The following is a 14,359-nucleotide window of genomic DNA, read 5'->3' as shown; positions in this document are numbered from 1 at the left end:
CTAGGACATCTCTCGTATCGTGTCTCAGTCTCGGACCATCTCTCGTATCGTGTCCTCAGACTCGGACCATCTCTCGTATCGTGTCCTCAGACTCGGACCATCTCTCGTATCGTGTCCTCAGACTCGACCATCTCTCGTATCGTGTCCTCAGACTCGGACCATCTCTCGTATCGTTGTCCTCAGACTCGGACCATCTCTCGTATCGTGTCCTCAGTCTCGGACCATCTCTCGTATCGTGTCCTCAGTCTCGGACCCATCTCTCGTATCGTGTCCTCAGTCTCGGACCATCTCTCGTATCGTGTCCTCAGTCTCGGACCATCTCTCGTATCGTGTCCTCAGATCTCGGACCATCTCTCGTATCGTGTCCTCAGTCTCGGACCATCTCTCGTATCGTGTCCTCAGTCTCGGACCATCTCTCGTATCGTGTCCTCAGTCTCGGACCATCTCTCGTATCGTGTCCTCAGTCTCGGACCATCTCTCGTATCGTGTCCTCAGTCTCGGACCATCTCTCGTATCGTGTCCTCAGTCTCGGACCATCTCTCGTATCGTGTCCTCAGTCTCGGACCATCTCTCGTATCGTGTCCTCAGTCTCGGACCGATCTCTCGTATCGTGTCCTCAGTCTCGGACCATCTCTCGTATCGTGTCCTCAGTCTCGGACCATCTCTCGTATCGTGTCCTCAGTCTCGGACCATCTCTCGTATCGTGTCCTCAGTCTCGGACCATCTCTCGTATCGTGTCCTCAGTCTCGGACCATCTCTCGTATCGTGTCCTCAGTCTCGGACCATCTCTCGTATCGTGTCCTCAGTCCTCGGACCATCTCTCGTATCGTGTCCCTCAGTCTCGGACCATCTCTCGTATCGTGTCCTCAGTCTCGGACCATCTCTCGTATCGTGTCCTCAGTCTCTTACTTAAACACACTTCTAATAGTATTACAAAAATTTCCATTCGGAGCACCTCTAGCAGGACAATACAAGAGATCGATACAGCCTCGCCTGTGCCCAGCAGTCCCACCAGTGCCATCATATGCAGAATGCCAGTGCCCAGCAGCCTCACCACTGCTCGTCATATGCAGCCCACCAGTGCCTGTCATATGCAGCTTGTCAATGCCCAGCAGCCCCACCAGTGCCCTTCATATGTAACTTGCCTGTGCCCCGCATCAGCGGCGATCTCCGTGTGTCATGGAGCTTGATGTGAATTGCCCAGGCCGCAGTAACAATGTCCCCGCCTCCTGTATTCACATCACGCTGATTTAATGTCCCACCATTGGATCAGTGTGCCGTCTATCACAGGAGGCGGGACATTGTTTTTACGGCCAGAAAAATTCAGCTCAGTGACACGCGGAGATCACCGCGGGGCGGTAGGACTGGGCCTGCCAGGATGACACTCCCGCAATGGACGGCACCCCGGGGTGGACCCCCCTTTCGGTATCTGCTGTTTTTTTCATTTGGCCGGAAGAGAAAAACACACTGTTTTCTGCCGATAATTTTCGGCAGCCGAAATTTCGGTGCACCTTTTTGGGGGTTTTGTGTAATCTTCAGGCCTAAAATTATTTTTTTTTTAAACGTTAAAAAAAAAAACCACAAAAACTATTCCGACTGTGAAAGGGTTAAAGGATAAGTTCACCTTCAGGAACATGTTACATCTTTCACCCATAAGATTTAAAAAACAAAAAAAAACAAAATGGCTCCTGGGTTAGGTGCGACCTTTTCTGTCTTTGCAACCACTTTAATGTGGATGTAAACCCAATGTCATCCTTTCTAAACTCCTGCCATAGGGGTTATCTATAAGGATATACATGTCTCCTGCATGTATCTTTACCTGTCAAATGTCTCCCCTCTGTCTGTTATGAGACCCCGAAAAACTGCAGATTCTGTGGGCGGGGTCTGTTGTCTGGAGCTCGGTGGGTGGAGTCGTGATGTCAGTAGACTCCCCGCCCACCTCTACACTCCCCTTGTCAATATGCATTTTCTCCTGTGTATTTCTTACACTGAACTTCTGCTATGATCTCTAACATCCAATGAAAAGACAGGAAAGTAACCACATGACTTCAGCATGTCAAATCATGGTGAGGTGTGGAACAGCCAATCCTTGCAGAGCTGCTGAAGAAAGGAGTGGGGGAGGGAATTAAAAAATAATGCATGTGTCTTAGGCTGTCACTCACAGCAAGGGGGAGGAGCTGACAAAGTTTTTCTCACTTTGTCAAGATTTTTTTCACTGAACAATAAAAGAGGATTGTAAATTTCGGGTTTACATCTACTTTAAATTTGAAGAACTTCAAAGTTGGTTTTGTTGCATTGTGTAGGTTGTAATGGGTTTTTTTTTATTTTATTTATTTATTTTTGACTCTTCTAGTTGTTGGAATTTACAGAACATCTTCCTTCTTCTTTTCTTTCTTCAGCCTTTTTCTTTCTTTCTTCCTTTTCCTTTTCCTTTTCCTTTTCCTTTTCCTTTTCCTTTTCCTTTTCCTTTTCCTTTTCCTTTTCCTTTCCTTTCCTTTCCTTTCCTTTCCTTCCTGCACATCGGTAGTTTTTTTTATAATTTTGCCGAGGCAGTGTGTTCACTGAATGAATGATTCAGACGTGGATCTGCTGCTCGATGGATTATTTTCTGTGTCGGTGCCTGCCGAGGTTTATTGCCCACGAGGCGGCGATCGGTGCTGCTGGGGTTTATGGTTCCCTGGATACTGATTTTACCTCTCTTCCTCAAGTGATAATAAATCAAAGGTCGCTATGAAGAAAACTAAGTAATACTTAGAATGATGTGCTATGCATGGACTGTTCTCAGGCATATACATAAACACCCCCCCCCCCCCCCCCCCCCCCCCGGCCACTTTTAACGATTTGGACCCCCTTTTGCCCTAATTCTTGGTGGCATAGATACAACAAGGTGTTGGAAATGTTCCTCATAGATTTTGCTCCACAGTGACATGATAACATCACGCAGTTGCTGCAGATTTGTCGGCTGCACATTCATGATGCCAATCTCCCATTCCACCACATCCCAAGGTTCTCTATTGGATGAGATGTGGTGAGTGTGGAGGCCATTGGAGTACAGGGACCTCATTGTCATGTTCAAGAAAAGGAGTTTCCAAGGTTAGAACTAAAATCCAGTACCTGGTATGTTAAGAATGTTGTCTTCTGGATAATGATGTACAGGGAATTGGGGTTAATGATTGCTAAAATGGGTAATTTTAGGGGAGTGATTTCTGTAAATAGCTTATTGCTTTATTATGCAGACTAATCCTAATATATACATTATTTTGAGGCAGTGAGTGAAACTTAAGGAGCTTTTCTTATTTTCTGTCTGTCCACTGTGTGTCCTCCGCTCTGTTCAGCTGGACGTATAGACCCTTATCAGAGGAGGACAGAGCGGGAGGAGATCGATGGGCGATCTTTACTCCACAATGTAGTGCAGATCTGTGTGTAATCTCTGTGAAATTATTGCTTGATAAAGCCGACCTGAACTGTGGGAGCTCTAATGGACAGGCAGAGGAGAAAGGGCTGGTCACCAGTGGGTACTGCCTGTGGGTCAGAGACACCAGGAGATCTGCACTACAGGACACTCTTCTGGAACGACACACACCGTTTCTATACTGTCAGTGTTCCTCTAGAGCAGTGGTATCCAAACTGCGGCCCTTTGCAGTTCCCCCCCCCCCAAACCATCAGCAGCAGTGGGGCACGGTTCCTCCCACTGGCCCCTGTGGTGGGGCACGGTTCCTCCCACTGGCCCCTGTGGTGGGGCACGGTTCCTCCCACTGGCCCCTGTGGTGGGGCACGGTTCCTCCCACTGGCCCCCTGTGGTGGGGCACGGTTCCTCCCACTGGCCCCTGTGGTGGGGCACGGTTCCTCCCACTGGCCCCTGTGGTGGGGCACGGTTCCTCCCACTGGCCCCTGTGGTGGGGCACGGTTCCTCCCACTGGCCCCAGTGATGGGGGCACGGTTCCTCCCACTGGCCCCAGTGATGGGGGCACGGTTCCTCCCACTGGCCCCAGTGATGGGGGCACGGTTCCTCCCACTGGCCCCAGTGATGGGGGGCACGGTTCCTCCCACTGGCCCCAGTGATGGGGGGCACGGTTCCTCCCACTGGCCCCAGTGATGGGGGCACGGTTCCTCCCACTGGCCCCAGTGATGGGGGCACGGTTTCCTCCCACTGGCCCCAGTGATGGGGGCACGGTTCCTCCCACTGGCCCCAGTGATGGGGGCACGGTTTCCTCCCACTGGCCCCAGTGATGGGGGCACGGTTCCTCCCACTGGCCCCCAGTGATGGGGGCACGGTTCCTCCCACTGGCCCCAGTGATGGGGGCACGGTTCCTCCCACTGGCCCCAGTGATGGGGGCACGGTTCCTCCCACTGGCCCCAGTGATGGGGGGCACGGTTCCTCCCACTGGCCCCAGTGATGGGGGCACGGTTCCTCCCACTGGCCCCAGTGGTGGGGGCACGGTTCCTCCCACTGGCCCCCAGTGGTGGGGGGCACGGTTCCTCCCAACTGGCCCCAGTGGTGGGGGCACGGTTCCTCCCACTGGCCCCAGTGATGGGGGCACGGTTCCTCCCACTGGCCCCAGTGGTGGGGGCACGGTTCCTCCCACTGGCCCCAGTGGTGGGGGCAACGGTTCCTCCCACTGGCCCCAGTGGTGGGGGCACGGTTCCTCCCCACTGGCCCCAGTGGTGGGGGCAACGGTTCCTCCCACTGGCCCCAGTGGTGGGGGCACGGTTCCTCCCACTGGCCCCAGTGGTGGGGGCACGGTTCCTCCCACTGGCCCCAGTGGTGGGGGGCACGGTTCCTCCCACTGGCCCCAGTGGTGGGGGCACGGTTCCTCCCACTGGCCCCAGTGGTGGGGGCACGGTTCCTCCCACTGGCTACAATCCAGCTCCCCTAACGTTCGAAGGATAGTAAACAGACCCATTGTTTATAAAGTTGGAACAGGACTACAGCCCATAGGAAGAATTTTCCACTTTAGATATTAAACATAATACCTACATACTTTGACTTCATTTTAAAGGGAACGCATAGCGGTTTCATACATAACATTACTTTATTATGGTCTTGTTACTTTTTTTTTGTGGGGTCATACATAGCTTACTGCTTTAATTATGGCCAATACAAGTTAATAGTTTTATTATCCTTTTACTTTTTTTTCAGTTTAAATGAAATTCTACTGATTAATCTTATTATTTATTCTATTGAGTCAGTGGGTTGGAACTTGGTGATTATAAGCGTTCATTTTTATTTTATTAAAAAAACAAACATGTCATGCTTACCTGTTCTTTGCAGTGATTTTGCACAGAGCAGCCACGATCCTCATCTTCTTTGGTCCCTCACTGACACTCTAGGCCCCTGCCGAGTGCCCCTATAGCAAGCAGCTTCCTGTGGGGGCACTCTTACGTGCTCACTCCTGAGCCGCGTGAGTGTCCATAAGCCCGAGCCCTGCTCTTGTGCACATTTCTGGATCAAGATTTAATTCCTATGTATTTAGGGGGGTCTGCAAAAGGGGGGGGGGAGCTGCATGCAGAACATTTATTTATTTATTTTTACCCCAATGCTTTACGAAAAACCTTCTGCCTTTAGAACCACTTTCAGGAGCTTTTCATGTTTTCTGGCCTTTCCACTGGTTTTAAAGCCTGTTGCTTACGGAACCCAATAGTTCAAGCTGAAATTTTACATAGGTGATGTGAGCCAGAACAGTGACTAATTTCTGATTGGACAGCTCAGCCAGAAAAGTGTCTCAAAGCCTCAAATAATAATATGTCTCTAGACTATAACTGTCTCCTGAAGCATATCCTCAGTCTCCTGCAACATGTCCCTAATCCTGACCATCTCTCGTATCATGTCTGTAGTCTCTGACCACCACTGCCTTGCTAAAGAAGCTGAGGGTAAAGGTGATGGACTGGCCAAGCATGTCTCCAGACCTAAACCCTATTGATCATCTGTGGGACGTCCTCAAACGGAAGGTGGAGGAGCGCAAGGTCTCTAACATCCACCAGCTCTGTGATGTCATCATGGAGGAGGGTAAGAGGACTCCAGTGACAACCTGTGAAGCTCTGGTGATCTCCATGCCCAAGAGGGTTAAGGCAGTGCTGGAAAATAATGGTGGCCACACAAAATATTGACACTCTGGGCCCAATTTGGACATTTTCACTTAGGGGTGTACTGACTTTTGTTGCCAGCGGTTTAGACATTAATGGCTGTGTGTTGAGTTATTTTGAGGGGACAGCAAATTTACACTGTTATACAAGCTGTACACTCACTACTTTACATTGTAGACAAGTGTCATTTCTTCAGTGTTGTCACATGAAAAGATAGAAGAAAAGATTTACAAAAATGTGAGGGGTGTACGTACTTTTGTGAGATACTGTATGTACCCAAAACCCAGTGTGTCAGCCCTCCAAACTGTGATTTAGATTGAAATGTCTTGTTTCTCTTTGCAGGCTTCTATGGGCGGCCATGGACTATGGAACAAAGGAAAGAACTTTTCAGAAGGTGGGTGGAGCTTGAGGTGACAACCAATTATTGATTTTTGCCAATTGTGATATGGAAATTGCTGGGCTGCAGCCAGTCTGCATACAGAGATAGCAATAGGTAAAAGGATAATGTATAGACCATGAATGGGATCTGTTCAATGCATTGTCTATGAGAGCTTATACGTGACCTCCAACCTCCTGTTACATAGTAGGTGAGGTTGGAAAAAAAGACACAAGTCCAACCTATGTGTGTGATTATATGTCAGTATTACATTGTATATCCCTGTATGTTGCGGTTGTTCAGGTGCTTATCTAATCATTTTTTGAAACTATCGTTGCCCTGCCATGAGACCACCGCCAGTGGAAGGGAATTCCACATCCTTGCCGCTCTTGCAGTTAAGAACCCTCTATGCAGTCTAAGTTTAAACCTCTTTTCCTCTAATTTTAGTGAATGGCCACATGTTTTATTAAATTCCCTTTCGCTGAAAAGTTTTCTCCCTATTGTGGGGTCACCAGTCCGGTATTTGTCTATTGAAATCATATCCCCTGTCAAGCGTCTCTTCTCCAGAGAGAATAAGTTCAGAGCTCGCAACCTTTCCTCATAACTAATATCCTCCAGACCCTTTATTAGCTTTGTTGCTCTTTAGACTCTCTCCAGTACATCCTTCCTGAGGACTGGTGCCCAGAACTGGACAGCATACTCCAGGTGCGGCCGGACCAGAGTCTTATAGAGCGGGAGAATTATCGTTTTATCTCTGGAGTTGATCCCCTTTTTAATGCCAAAATTCTGTTTGCTTGCAGCAACTTGGTATTGCATGCCATTGCTAAGCCTATCATCTACTAGGACCACCAGGTCCTTTTCCATCCTAGATGCCCCCCCCCACCCCCCACCAGAGGTTCTCCCCCCAGTGTATAGATTGGATTCATACTTTTGCCACCCAGATGCATTATTTTACATTTTCTACATTTAAACCTCATTTGCATGTGGTTACCCACCCCATTAATTTGTTCTGATCTTTTTGCAAGGTTTCCACATCCTGCGGAGAAGTTATTGCCCTGCTTAGCTTAGTATCATCTGCAAATACAGAGATTGGACTGTTTACCCCATCCTCCCAGGTCCATATAGTCCCTTATCATCCCCTCCAAGAGCTTGCATACTATTGATGTTAGGCTAACTGGTCTGTAATTCCCAGGGATAGATCTTGGCCCTTTTTTAAATATTGGTGCTACATTGGCTTTTCTCCAATCAGCTGATGCCACTCCAGTCAGTAGACTGAGTTCTCGAAGTACCCTCGGGTGCAAGCCATCTGGTCCTGGTGACTTATTAATGTTAAGTTTTTCAAGTCTATTTCTAATTCTGTCCTCTGTTAGCAATGAGGGTGCTTCCTGTGATGTGTCATGACAAACACTGCAGTTTTGGTTACTGAAGCCCCCCGATTCCCTCGTGGAGACGGAGGAGAAGAATAAATTCAATACCTTCGCCATCTCTCCATCCTTAGTAACCAGATTCCCTTCATCATTCTTTATGGGACCAATATGATCTGACCTCCAATTCTTACTATTTATGTACTATGTGCCTTTCGTGTTCTATCTTGGCTGCCCTGATTACACCCTTACATTTCTTGTTGCATTCTTTGTAAAGTCGAAATGCTGATGATGATCCCTCAGCCTTGTATTTTTTTTTGAAGGCCTTCTCCTTTGTTTTGTTTTTTTTTGTTTTTTTTTTTTACATATGCGTGCGTGACTTGCATATGTGTTTGCATGGAGGAATGGGGGTGCTTTCAATTTTTTTTTTTTTTATCATTACTTTTATTCCTATTACAAGGAATGTAAACATCCCAAGTAATAGTAAAAAGGTTTGAGAGGTCTTCTTTATGGTGAGATTAGGGGTCAAAGAGACCCCAAATCTCTCCTTACTTTTTTAAAAGCAAAAGATCAAAAAAAATATTGCTTACTTCCACCCTGGGCCGAAAATAACATGATGTTGCTCTAGTCCTCCAAGGCCACAAAAGCGATCAAAGGCTAGATAGTCTTTATCGCCTCTGGAACCAGCCAGCCTCACTGTTGGATCGTTTCTCGGGTGAGCCAGTGGAAACGGTAAGCCTGAGAAACACCGGGGGGGGGGATATCCCCTCCCGCAGCTGCTTCTGAAAGTGTTCCAGTGGCTCATGAGAGAGCCAGCCACTATAGTGTCAAAAGTATTGGGACGTCTGCCTACACACATTAACTTTAATGGCATCCCAGTCTGTAGGGTTCAATATGGAGTTGGCCCACCCTTTGCAGCTTTAACAGCTTCAACTCTTCTGGGAAGGCCGTCCACAACTTTTAGGAGTGTGTCTATGGGAATGTTTGACCATTCTTCCAGAAGAGCATTTGTGAGGTCAGGCACTGATGTGGGACGAGAAGGCTTGGCTTGCAGTCTGCTCTCTAATTCATCCCAAATGTGTTCTTTAGGGTTGAGATCAGGACAGTCAAGCTTGGCAAGAGGCTGCGCCTGAGCTCCCGAAACCCGGATGAGGGCCGATCATGTACATGTAGGTGACTGTGCCTGTACCTGCCAACCGCTCGCGGTATATTTATGGTCAGTGGTGAGCAGGTGGTTAGAAATCTTGTCTTTTTTGCTTTTTCTTTGTAATTGGATGTGTGTGACGGGAGCCATATTTGGATATTGCATTTGCCGGCTGTGTTTTCTGTGCCATAAAATAGTGCAGTTGGCTGATGTTTAGCTGATCATTTAATCCAGGGATCTCCAAACTACGGCCCTTCCAGCTGTTGCGGAACTACACATCCCATGAGGCATTGTAAGACTCTGACATTCACAGACATGACTAGGCATGATGGGAATTGTAGTTCCTGAACTTCTGGAGGGCCGTAGTTTGGAGACCCCTGAATCTCAGGGCAAAACTTGCCCACGTGAAGGGGTCCATTGTAATCGGCGATGTTTGTCAGATCACAATCCGTATTTTACAAGCACGTGATTTATTCAGTTTATAATGTCTGTTTTTTATGTTTTTATATAGGCTTCAGAAGTGGGGACTTAACACCTACCTGTATGCACCTAAAGATGACTACAAGCACAGAATGTTCTGGAGGGAGATGTACTCTGTGGAGGAAGCTGGTAAGTGTCACCTTTCATCACACAGAGAATATACAGAAATGTTGGGAGCTTGCGGGACGCTCCACCAACACCCGTCTCTACCTCTCCCTGGTCTGGGAGCGGCACCTTCTCTTCTCTCTCGGTTGGCGGCACTTCTCTCAGGCTGCGTTCCGGTTGCTTTGCCTGCCTTGCCCTCCCTGCTTTGGCTGCAGCACCTTTTGGCTCTTAAGTTTAACATCACAAGCCTAGTTACATAGTAGGTGAGGTCGAAAAAAGATACAAGTCCATCAAGTCCAACCTATGTGTGTGATTATATGTCAGTATTACATTATATATCCCTGTATGTTGCGGTCGTTCAGGTGCTTATCTAATAGTTTCTTGACACTATCAATCAACACTATCCCACTGAGACCACCGCCTGTGGAAGGGAATTCCACATCCTTGCCGCTCTTACAGTAAAGAACCCTCTACGCAGTTTAAGGTTTAACCTCTTTTCTTCTAATTTTAATGAGTGGCCACGAGTCTTGTTAAACTCCCTTCCGCGAAAAAGTTTTCTCCCTATTGTGGGGTTACCAGCACGGTATTTGTATATTGAAATCATATCCCCTCTCAAGCGCCTCTTCTCCAGAGAGAATAAGTTCAGTGCTCACAACCTTTCCTCATAACTAATATCCTCCAGACCCTTTATTAGCTTTGTTGCCCTTCTTTGTACTCGCTCCATTTCCAGTACATCCTTCCTGAGGACTGGTGCCCAGAACTGGACAGCATACTCCAGGTGCGGCCGGACCAGAGTCTTGTAGAGTGGGAGAATTATCATTTTATCTCTGGAGTTGATCCCCTTTTTAATGCCAATATTCTGTTTGCTTTGTTAGCGGCAGCTTGGCATTGCATTGGCAGAGCCCTAGGGCTCTGGACTTGTGAATATTCTGACCAAACTGGCTCTGCACACTGACCCTCATTTTCAACCCTAACCAGCTTGTCCCTTGGTTACTCTCCTGTCTGCTGCCTGCCCTGACCACCTCTTATGCCTGGGTTACTCTCCTATCTTCTGCCCTGACCCCACCGCTTATGCCTGGGTTACTCTCCTATCTTCTGCCCTGACCCCACCGCTTATCCCTGGGTTACTCTCCTATCTTCTGCCCTGACCACCTCTTATCCCTGGGTTACTCTCCTATCTTCTGCCCTGACCTTCTTCTCTTGTCCCTGGATTACTCGCCTGTCTTCTGCCTGTCCCGACCTCCACTGTTTTCTTTTGTGTTTAATATCACTTTAAATTTAGGTCTGATTCCAGCCAAATCATTTTTTCTTTTTCTTAATTTAACTGTGACCCCATTGGCTGTGTGGTTACTGGCACAGAAAGTAAGAAGAATCTATCCAATGTAGCATCTGTATATAAATATCAAATACAATTATTATATATTTACAGGATGTATTTCTAAACAAGTCATTTTTTTTTTTTTTTGTATTCTATAGATCAGTTGATGACTTTGATCTCCGCTGCTCAGGAATTTGGGATTGAGTTCATCTATGCCATTTCTCCGGGCCTTGATATAACTTTTTCCAATCAGAAGGAGTTGGCCACGCTAAAACGCAAATTAGATCAGGTAAATATTTGTACAGATTTTGGATTTGTTTTAAATTTTTTTTTTTTTTGCCTGATATAATTATAACGCCTTCCTGCCCGCCCTAGCGTCCCCTTTTATTTATTTTATTTTTATTTATTTATTTCAAAACTTACTTATATAGCGCCATCAATTTATGCAGCACTTTACATATACATTGTACACTCACATCAGTCCCTACCCTCAAGGAGCTTAAAATCTAAGGTCCCCAACTCACATTGATACATACTAGGGACAATTTAGACAGGATCCAATTAACCTACCAGCATGTCTTTGAAGTGTGGGAGGAAACCGGTGTGCCCGGAGGAAACCCACGCAGGCACAGGGAGAACATGCAAACTCCAGGCAGGGAGTGTCGTGGTTGGGATTCGAACCAGCGACCCTTCTTACTGCTAGGCGAAAGTGCTATTCATTACACCACTGTGTTAGCCTGGTCTGTGTCCATGCACACATAGACTTTTTTTCTGGGTTTAGCGGCGGCAGCTCCTAGAGGCAAGAAAACACCCCCCCCCCCCCCCACTGCCAGTGCGTCCAGGAGCGGCAGCGTTTTGGCAGAAAGAAAAACACTTGATGCATGTTAAATCGAGGCACGTTTAGCGCTTGAGCAATTAATTCATTTCTATGGCCAGAATAAATTATTATTTTGCCCAATGAAATTAATGCCCAAGCACTTGACGCCTGTAAATGCACCTAAATTACAAGCATGAGGCTTTTTTTTTTTTTATAATCCAAAGTTAAAACAACAAGGGCAGAAGATTCAATAGATGGAAAGATGAAAAAATGACTTAAGTTCTGCTTAAACATCCAGGGCGGGAGGGATTGGTGATCATGTGACCACTGACTGACTGTCAGTCTCGCCATCTACCGATTGTTTGATCGGGAGTTGTTTTCGGGCAGCTGTCATTATTATTTATTTATTTCAGGTATAAGCGTCATCAATTTACACAGCGCTTTACATATTTTATTGTGCATTCACATCAATCCCTGCCCTCAAGGAGCTTACAATCTAAGGTCCCCAACTCATATTCATTCATATACTAGGGACCAATTTAGACAGGAGCCAAATAACCTACCAGCATGTCTTTTTGGAGTGTGGGAGGAAACCGGAATAAACCCAAGCAGGCACAAGGAGAACATGTAAATTTTTTTATTTAAAAAAATCACACAAACATACAGTTCATTAATAAAAACATTTACACAAAAATAAACTACTAAACAAAAACAAGCGTGCTTATATCAGCATGTAAAGAAAACAGTTTCCTGACAAGATTACATAGCAAGAAACATATTTTAATGACAACTACAAACCCCGAACCTCAACTCAAACACAATCCAGGCTAAGAAACATTTTGAGATTTAATCGCCATCAGGATGTGATTCCAAAACTCCCCCCATTAACCCCTCCCCCCACATCATTCACCCCAACTTCTACATCATTCACCTTGCATTCTGCACCAGCCACCCTCATGCCCTTCCCACCTCCCCCTCCACCATCATTCAATCCATCCCTCACTCCACCCACCTACGCCGAGGAGGAGGGGTTGGCACCACCATACACGCTGGTCCAGCACCCTCCGCTGCCTTCACTACACTAGGAGAAACAATAGGTGCAGACACAGACTTGACGACCACACTTTCTGACACTGACTGGGGAACCACAGACACTGACACCCCAGACTGGGGGGGGGGGGGGGGGGAGGCACTGACACCCCAGACTGGGGGGGGGGGGGCACTGACACCCCAGACTGGGGGGGGGGGGCACTGACACCCCAGACTGGGGGGGGGGGACACTGACACCCCAGACTGGGGGGGGGGGGGGACACTGACACCCCAGACTGGGGGGGGGGACACTGACACCCCAGACTGGGGGGGGGGGGACACTGACACCCCAGACTGGGGGGGGGGGACACTGACACCCCAGACTGGGGGGGGGGGACACTGACACCCCAGACTGGGGGGGGGGGGGGGGGGGACACTGACACCCCAGACTGGGGGGGGGGAACACTGACACCCCAGACTGGGGGGGGGAACACTGACACCCCAGACTGGGGGGGGGGGAACACTGACACCCCAGACTGGGGGGGGGGAACACTGACACCCCAGACTGGGGGGGGGGAACACTGACACCCCAGACTGGGGGGGGGGACACTGACACCCCAGACTGGGGGGGGGGGACACTGACACCCCAGACTGGGGGGGGGGGGGGGACACTGACACCCCAGACTGGGGGGGGGGGGGACACTGACACCCCAGACTGGGGGGGGGGGGGGGACACTGACACCCCAGACTGGGGGGGGGGGGGACACTGACACCCCAGACTGGGGGGGGGGGGGGGGACACTGACACCCCAGACTGGGGGGGGGGGGGGGGGGGGACACTGGGAGAACATGTAAACTCCAGGCAGGTGGTGTCATGGTTTGGATTTGAACCCAAGACCCTTTTTCTGCCAAGTGAAAGTGCTTTCCACTGTGCTGGCCAACTTTGTGCCCGGAGAGCGCATAAACATTGGCAAGGCATATGTGCGGTGTATGGGCATTGAAGCCCAGTTTTTTTTTTTTTTGTTTTTTTTTTTTTTGTTTTTTTGTTTTTTTATGTAATCTTTATTTTGAAATTTTTGCATAAAACAACATATGAAAGAATGTAAAACAAAACATGCAAACAATAATAATAACATACTTATAGAGCCCTCGTCTGAGCCCTACATATTAGTCCATTTAGGTCATTTAGGGACAGTCAGGTAAAAATACCTAAAGGGTATAGGGAACATCATATTTCAGTTGTCATGTGAACTCAGACATCAATGAATCACCCCTGTTAAAACCTCCCTGATATACCATCGATGATGGTTCGGACCTTCAGACAAGGGCAGAGTACTGGAAGTACCCAGAGATAATAGAGCAGTGAGGGGGAAAAACACAAAACATGAAAAAAATTAATCGAGGGTGGGGTGGGGGTGGGGGGGGGGGGCTAGCTGCAAACATGGTAGAATACATTGAGTTGAGATAGGCTTGTTAATGCAGCTCGCTTTGCCAAGGTATTCCGGTGTAACCCCTGAACTTCCACAACCCGACCCCCATCAATCAGAGGGGTCCGCTGCCTGTCAGGATCCCGGGGCGCCCGGTGTTATTTTGCCTGAGTAGTGTATCCAAGTGGCCCAACAAGAATAAAACTTTTCATACCT

The 14,359-nt window shown here is 48.1% G+C and overlaps 1 protein-coding gene across 1 annotated transcript in view; it reads left to right on the top strand.

The window, feature by feature from the left end:
* The window catches only part of OGA (O-GlcNAcase), a 92,026-nt gene that overhangs the window by 22,093 nt on the left and 55,574 nt on the right, over nt 1-14,359 (top strand). Inside the window, exons 2-4 of the mRNA XM_073595485.1 lie at nt 6,427-6,478; nt 9,480-9,577; nt 11,030-11,160. Coding sequence (XP_073451586.1) covers nt 6,427-6,478; nt 9,480-9,577; nt 11,030-11,160 — 281 coding nt within the window. The remainder of the gene's footprint in view (nt 1-6,426; nt 6,479-9,479; nt 9,578-11,029; nt 11,161-14,359) is intronic.

The sequence above is a fragment of the Aquarana catesbeiana genome, linkage group LG08 (genome assembly GCF_042186555.1).
Source record: "Aquarana catesbeiana isolate 2022-GZ linkage group LG08, ASM4218655v1, whole genome shotgun sequence".
NCBI lineage: Eukaryota > Metazoa > Chordata > Amphibia > Anura > Ranidae > Aquarana > Aquarana catesbeiana.
This window is presented reverse-complemented; position numbering and strand designations above follow the sequence as displayed.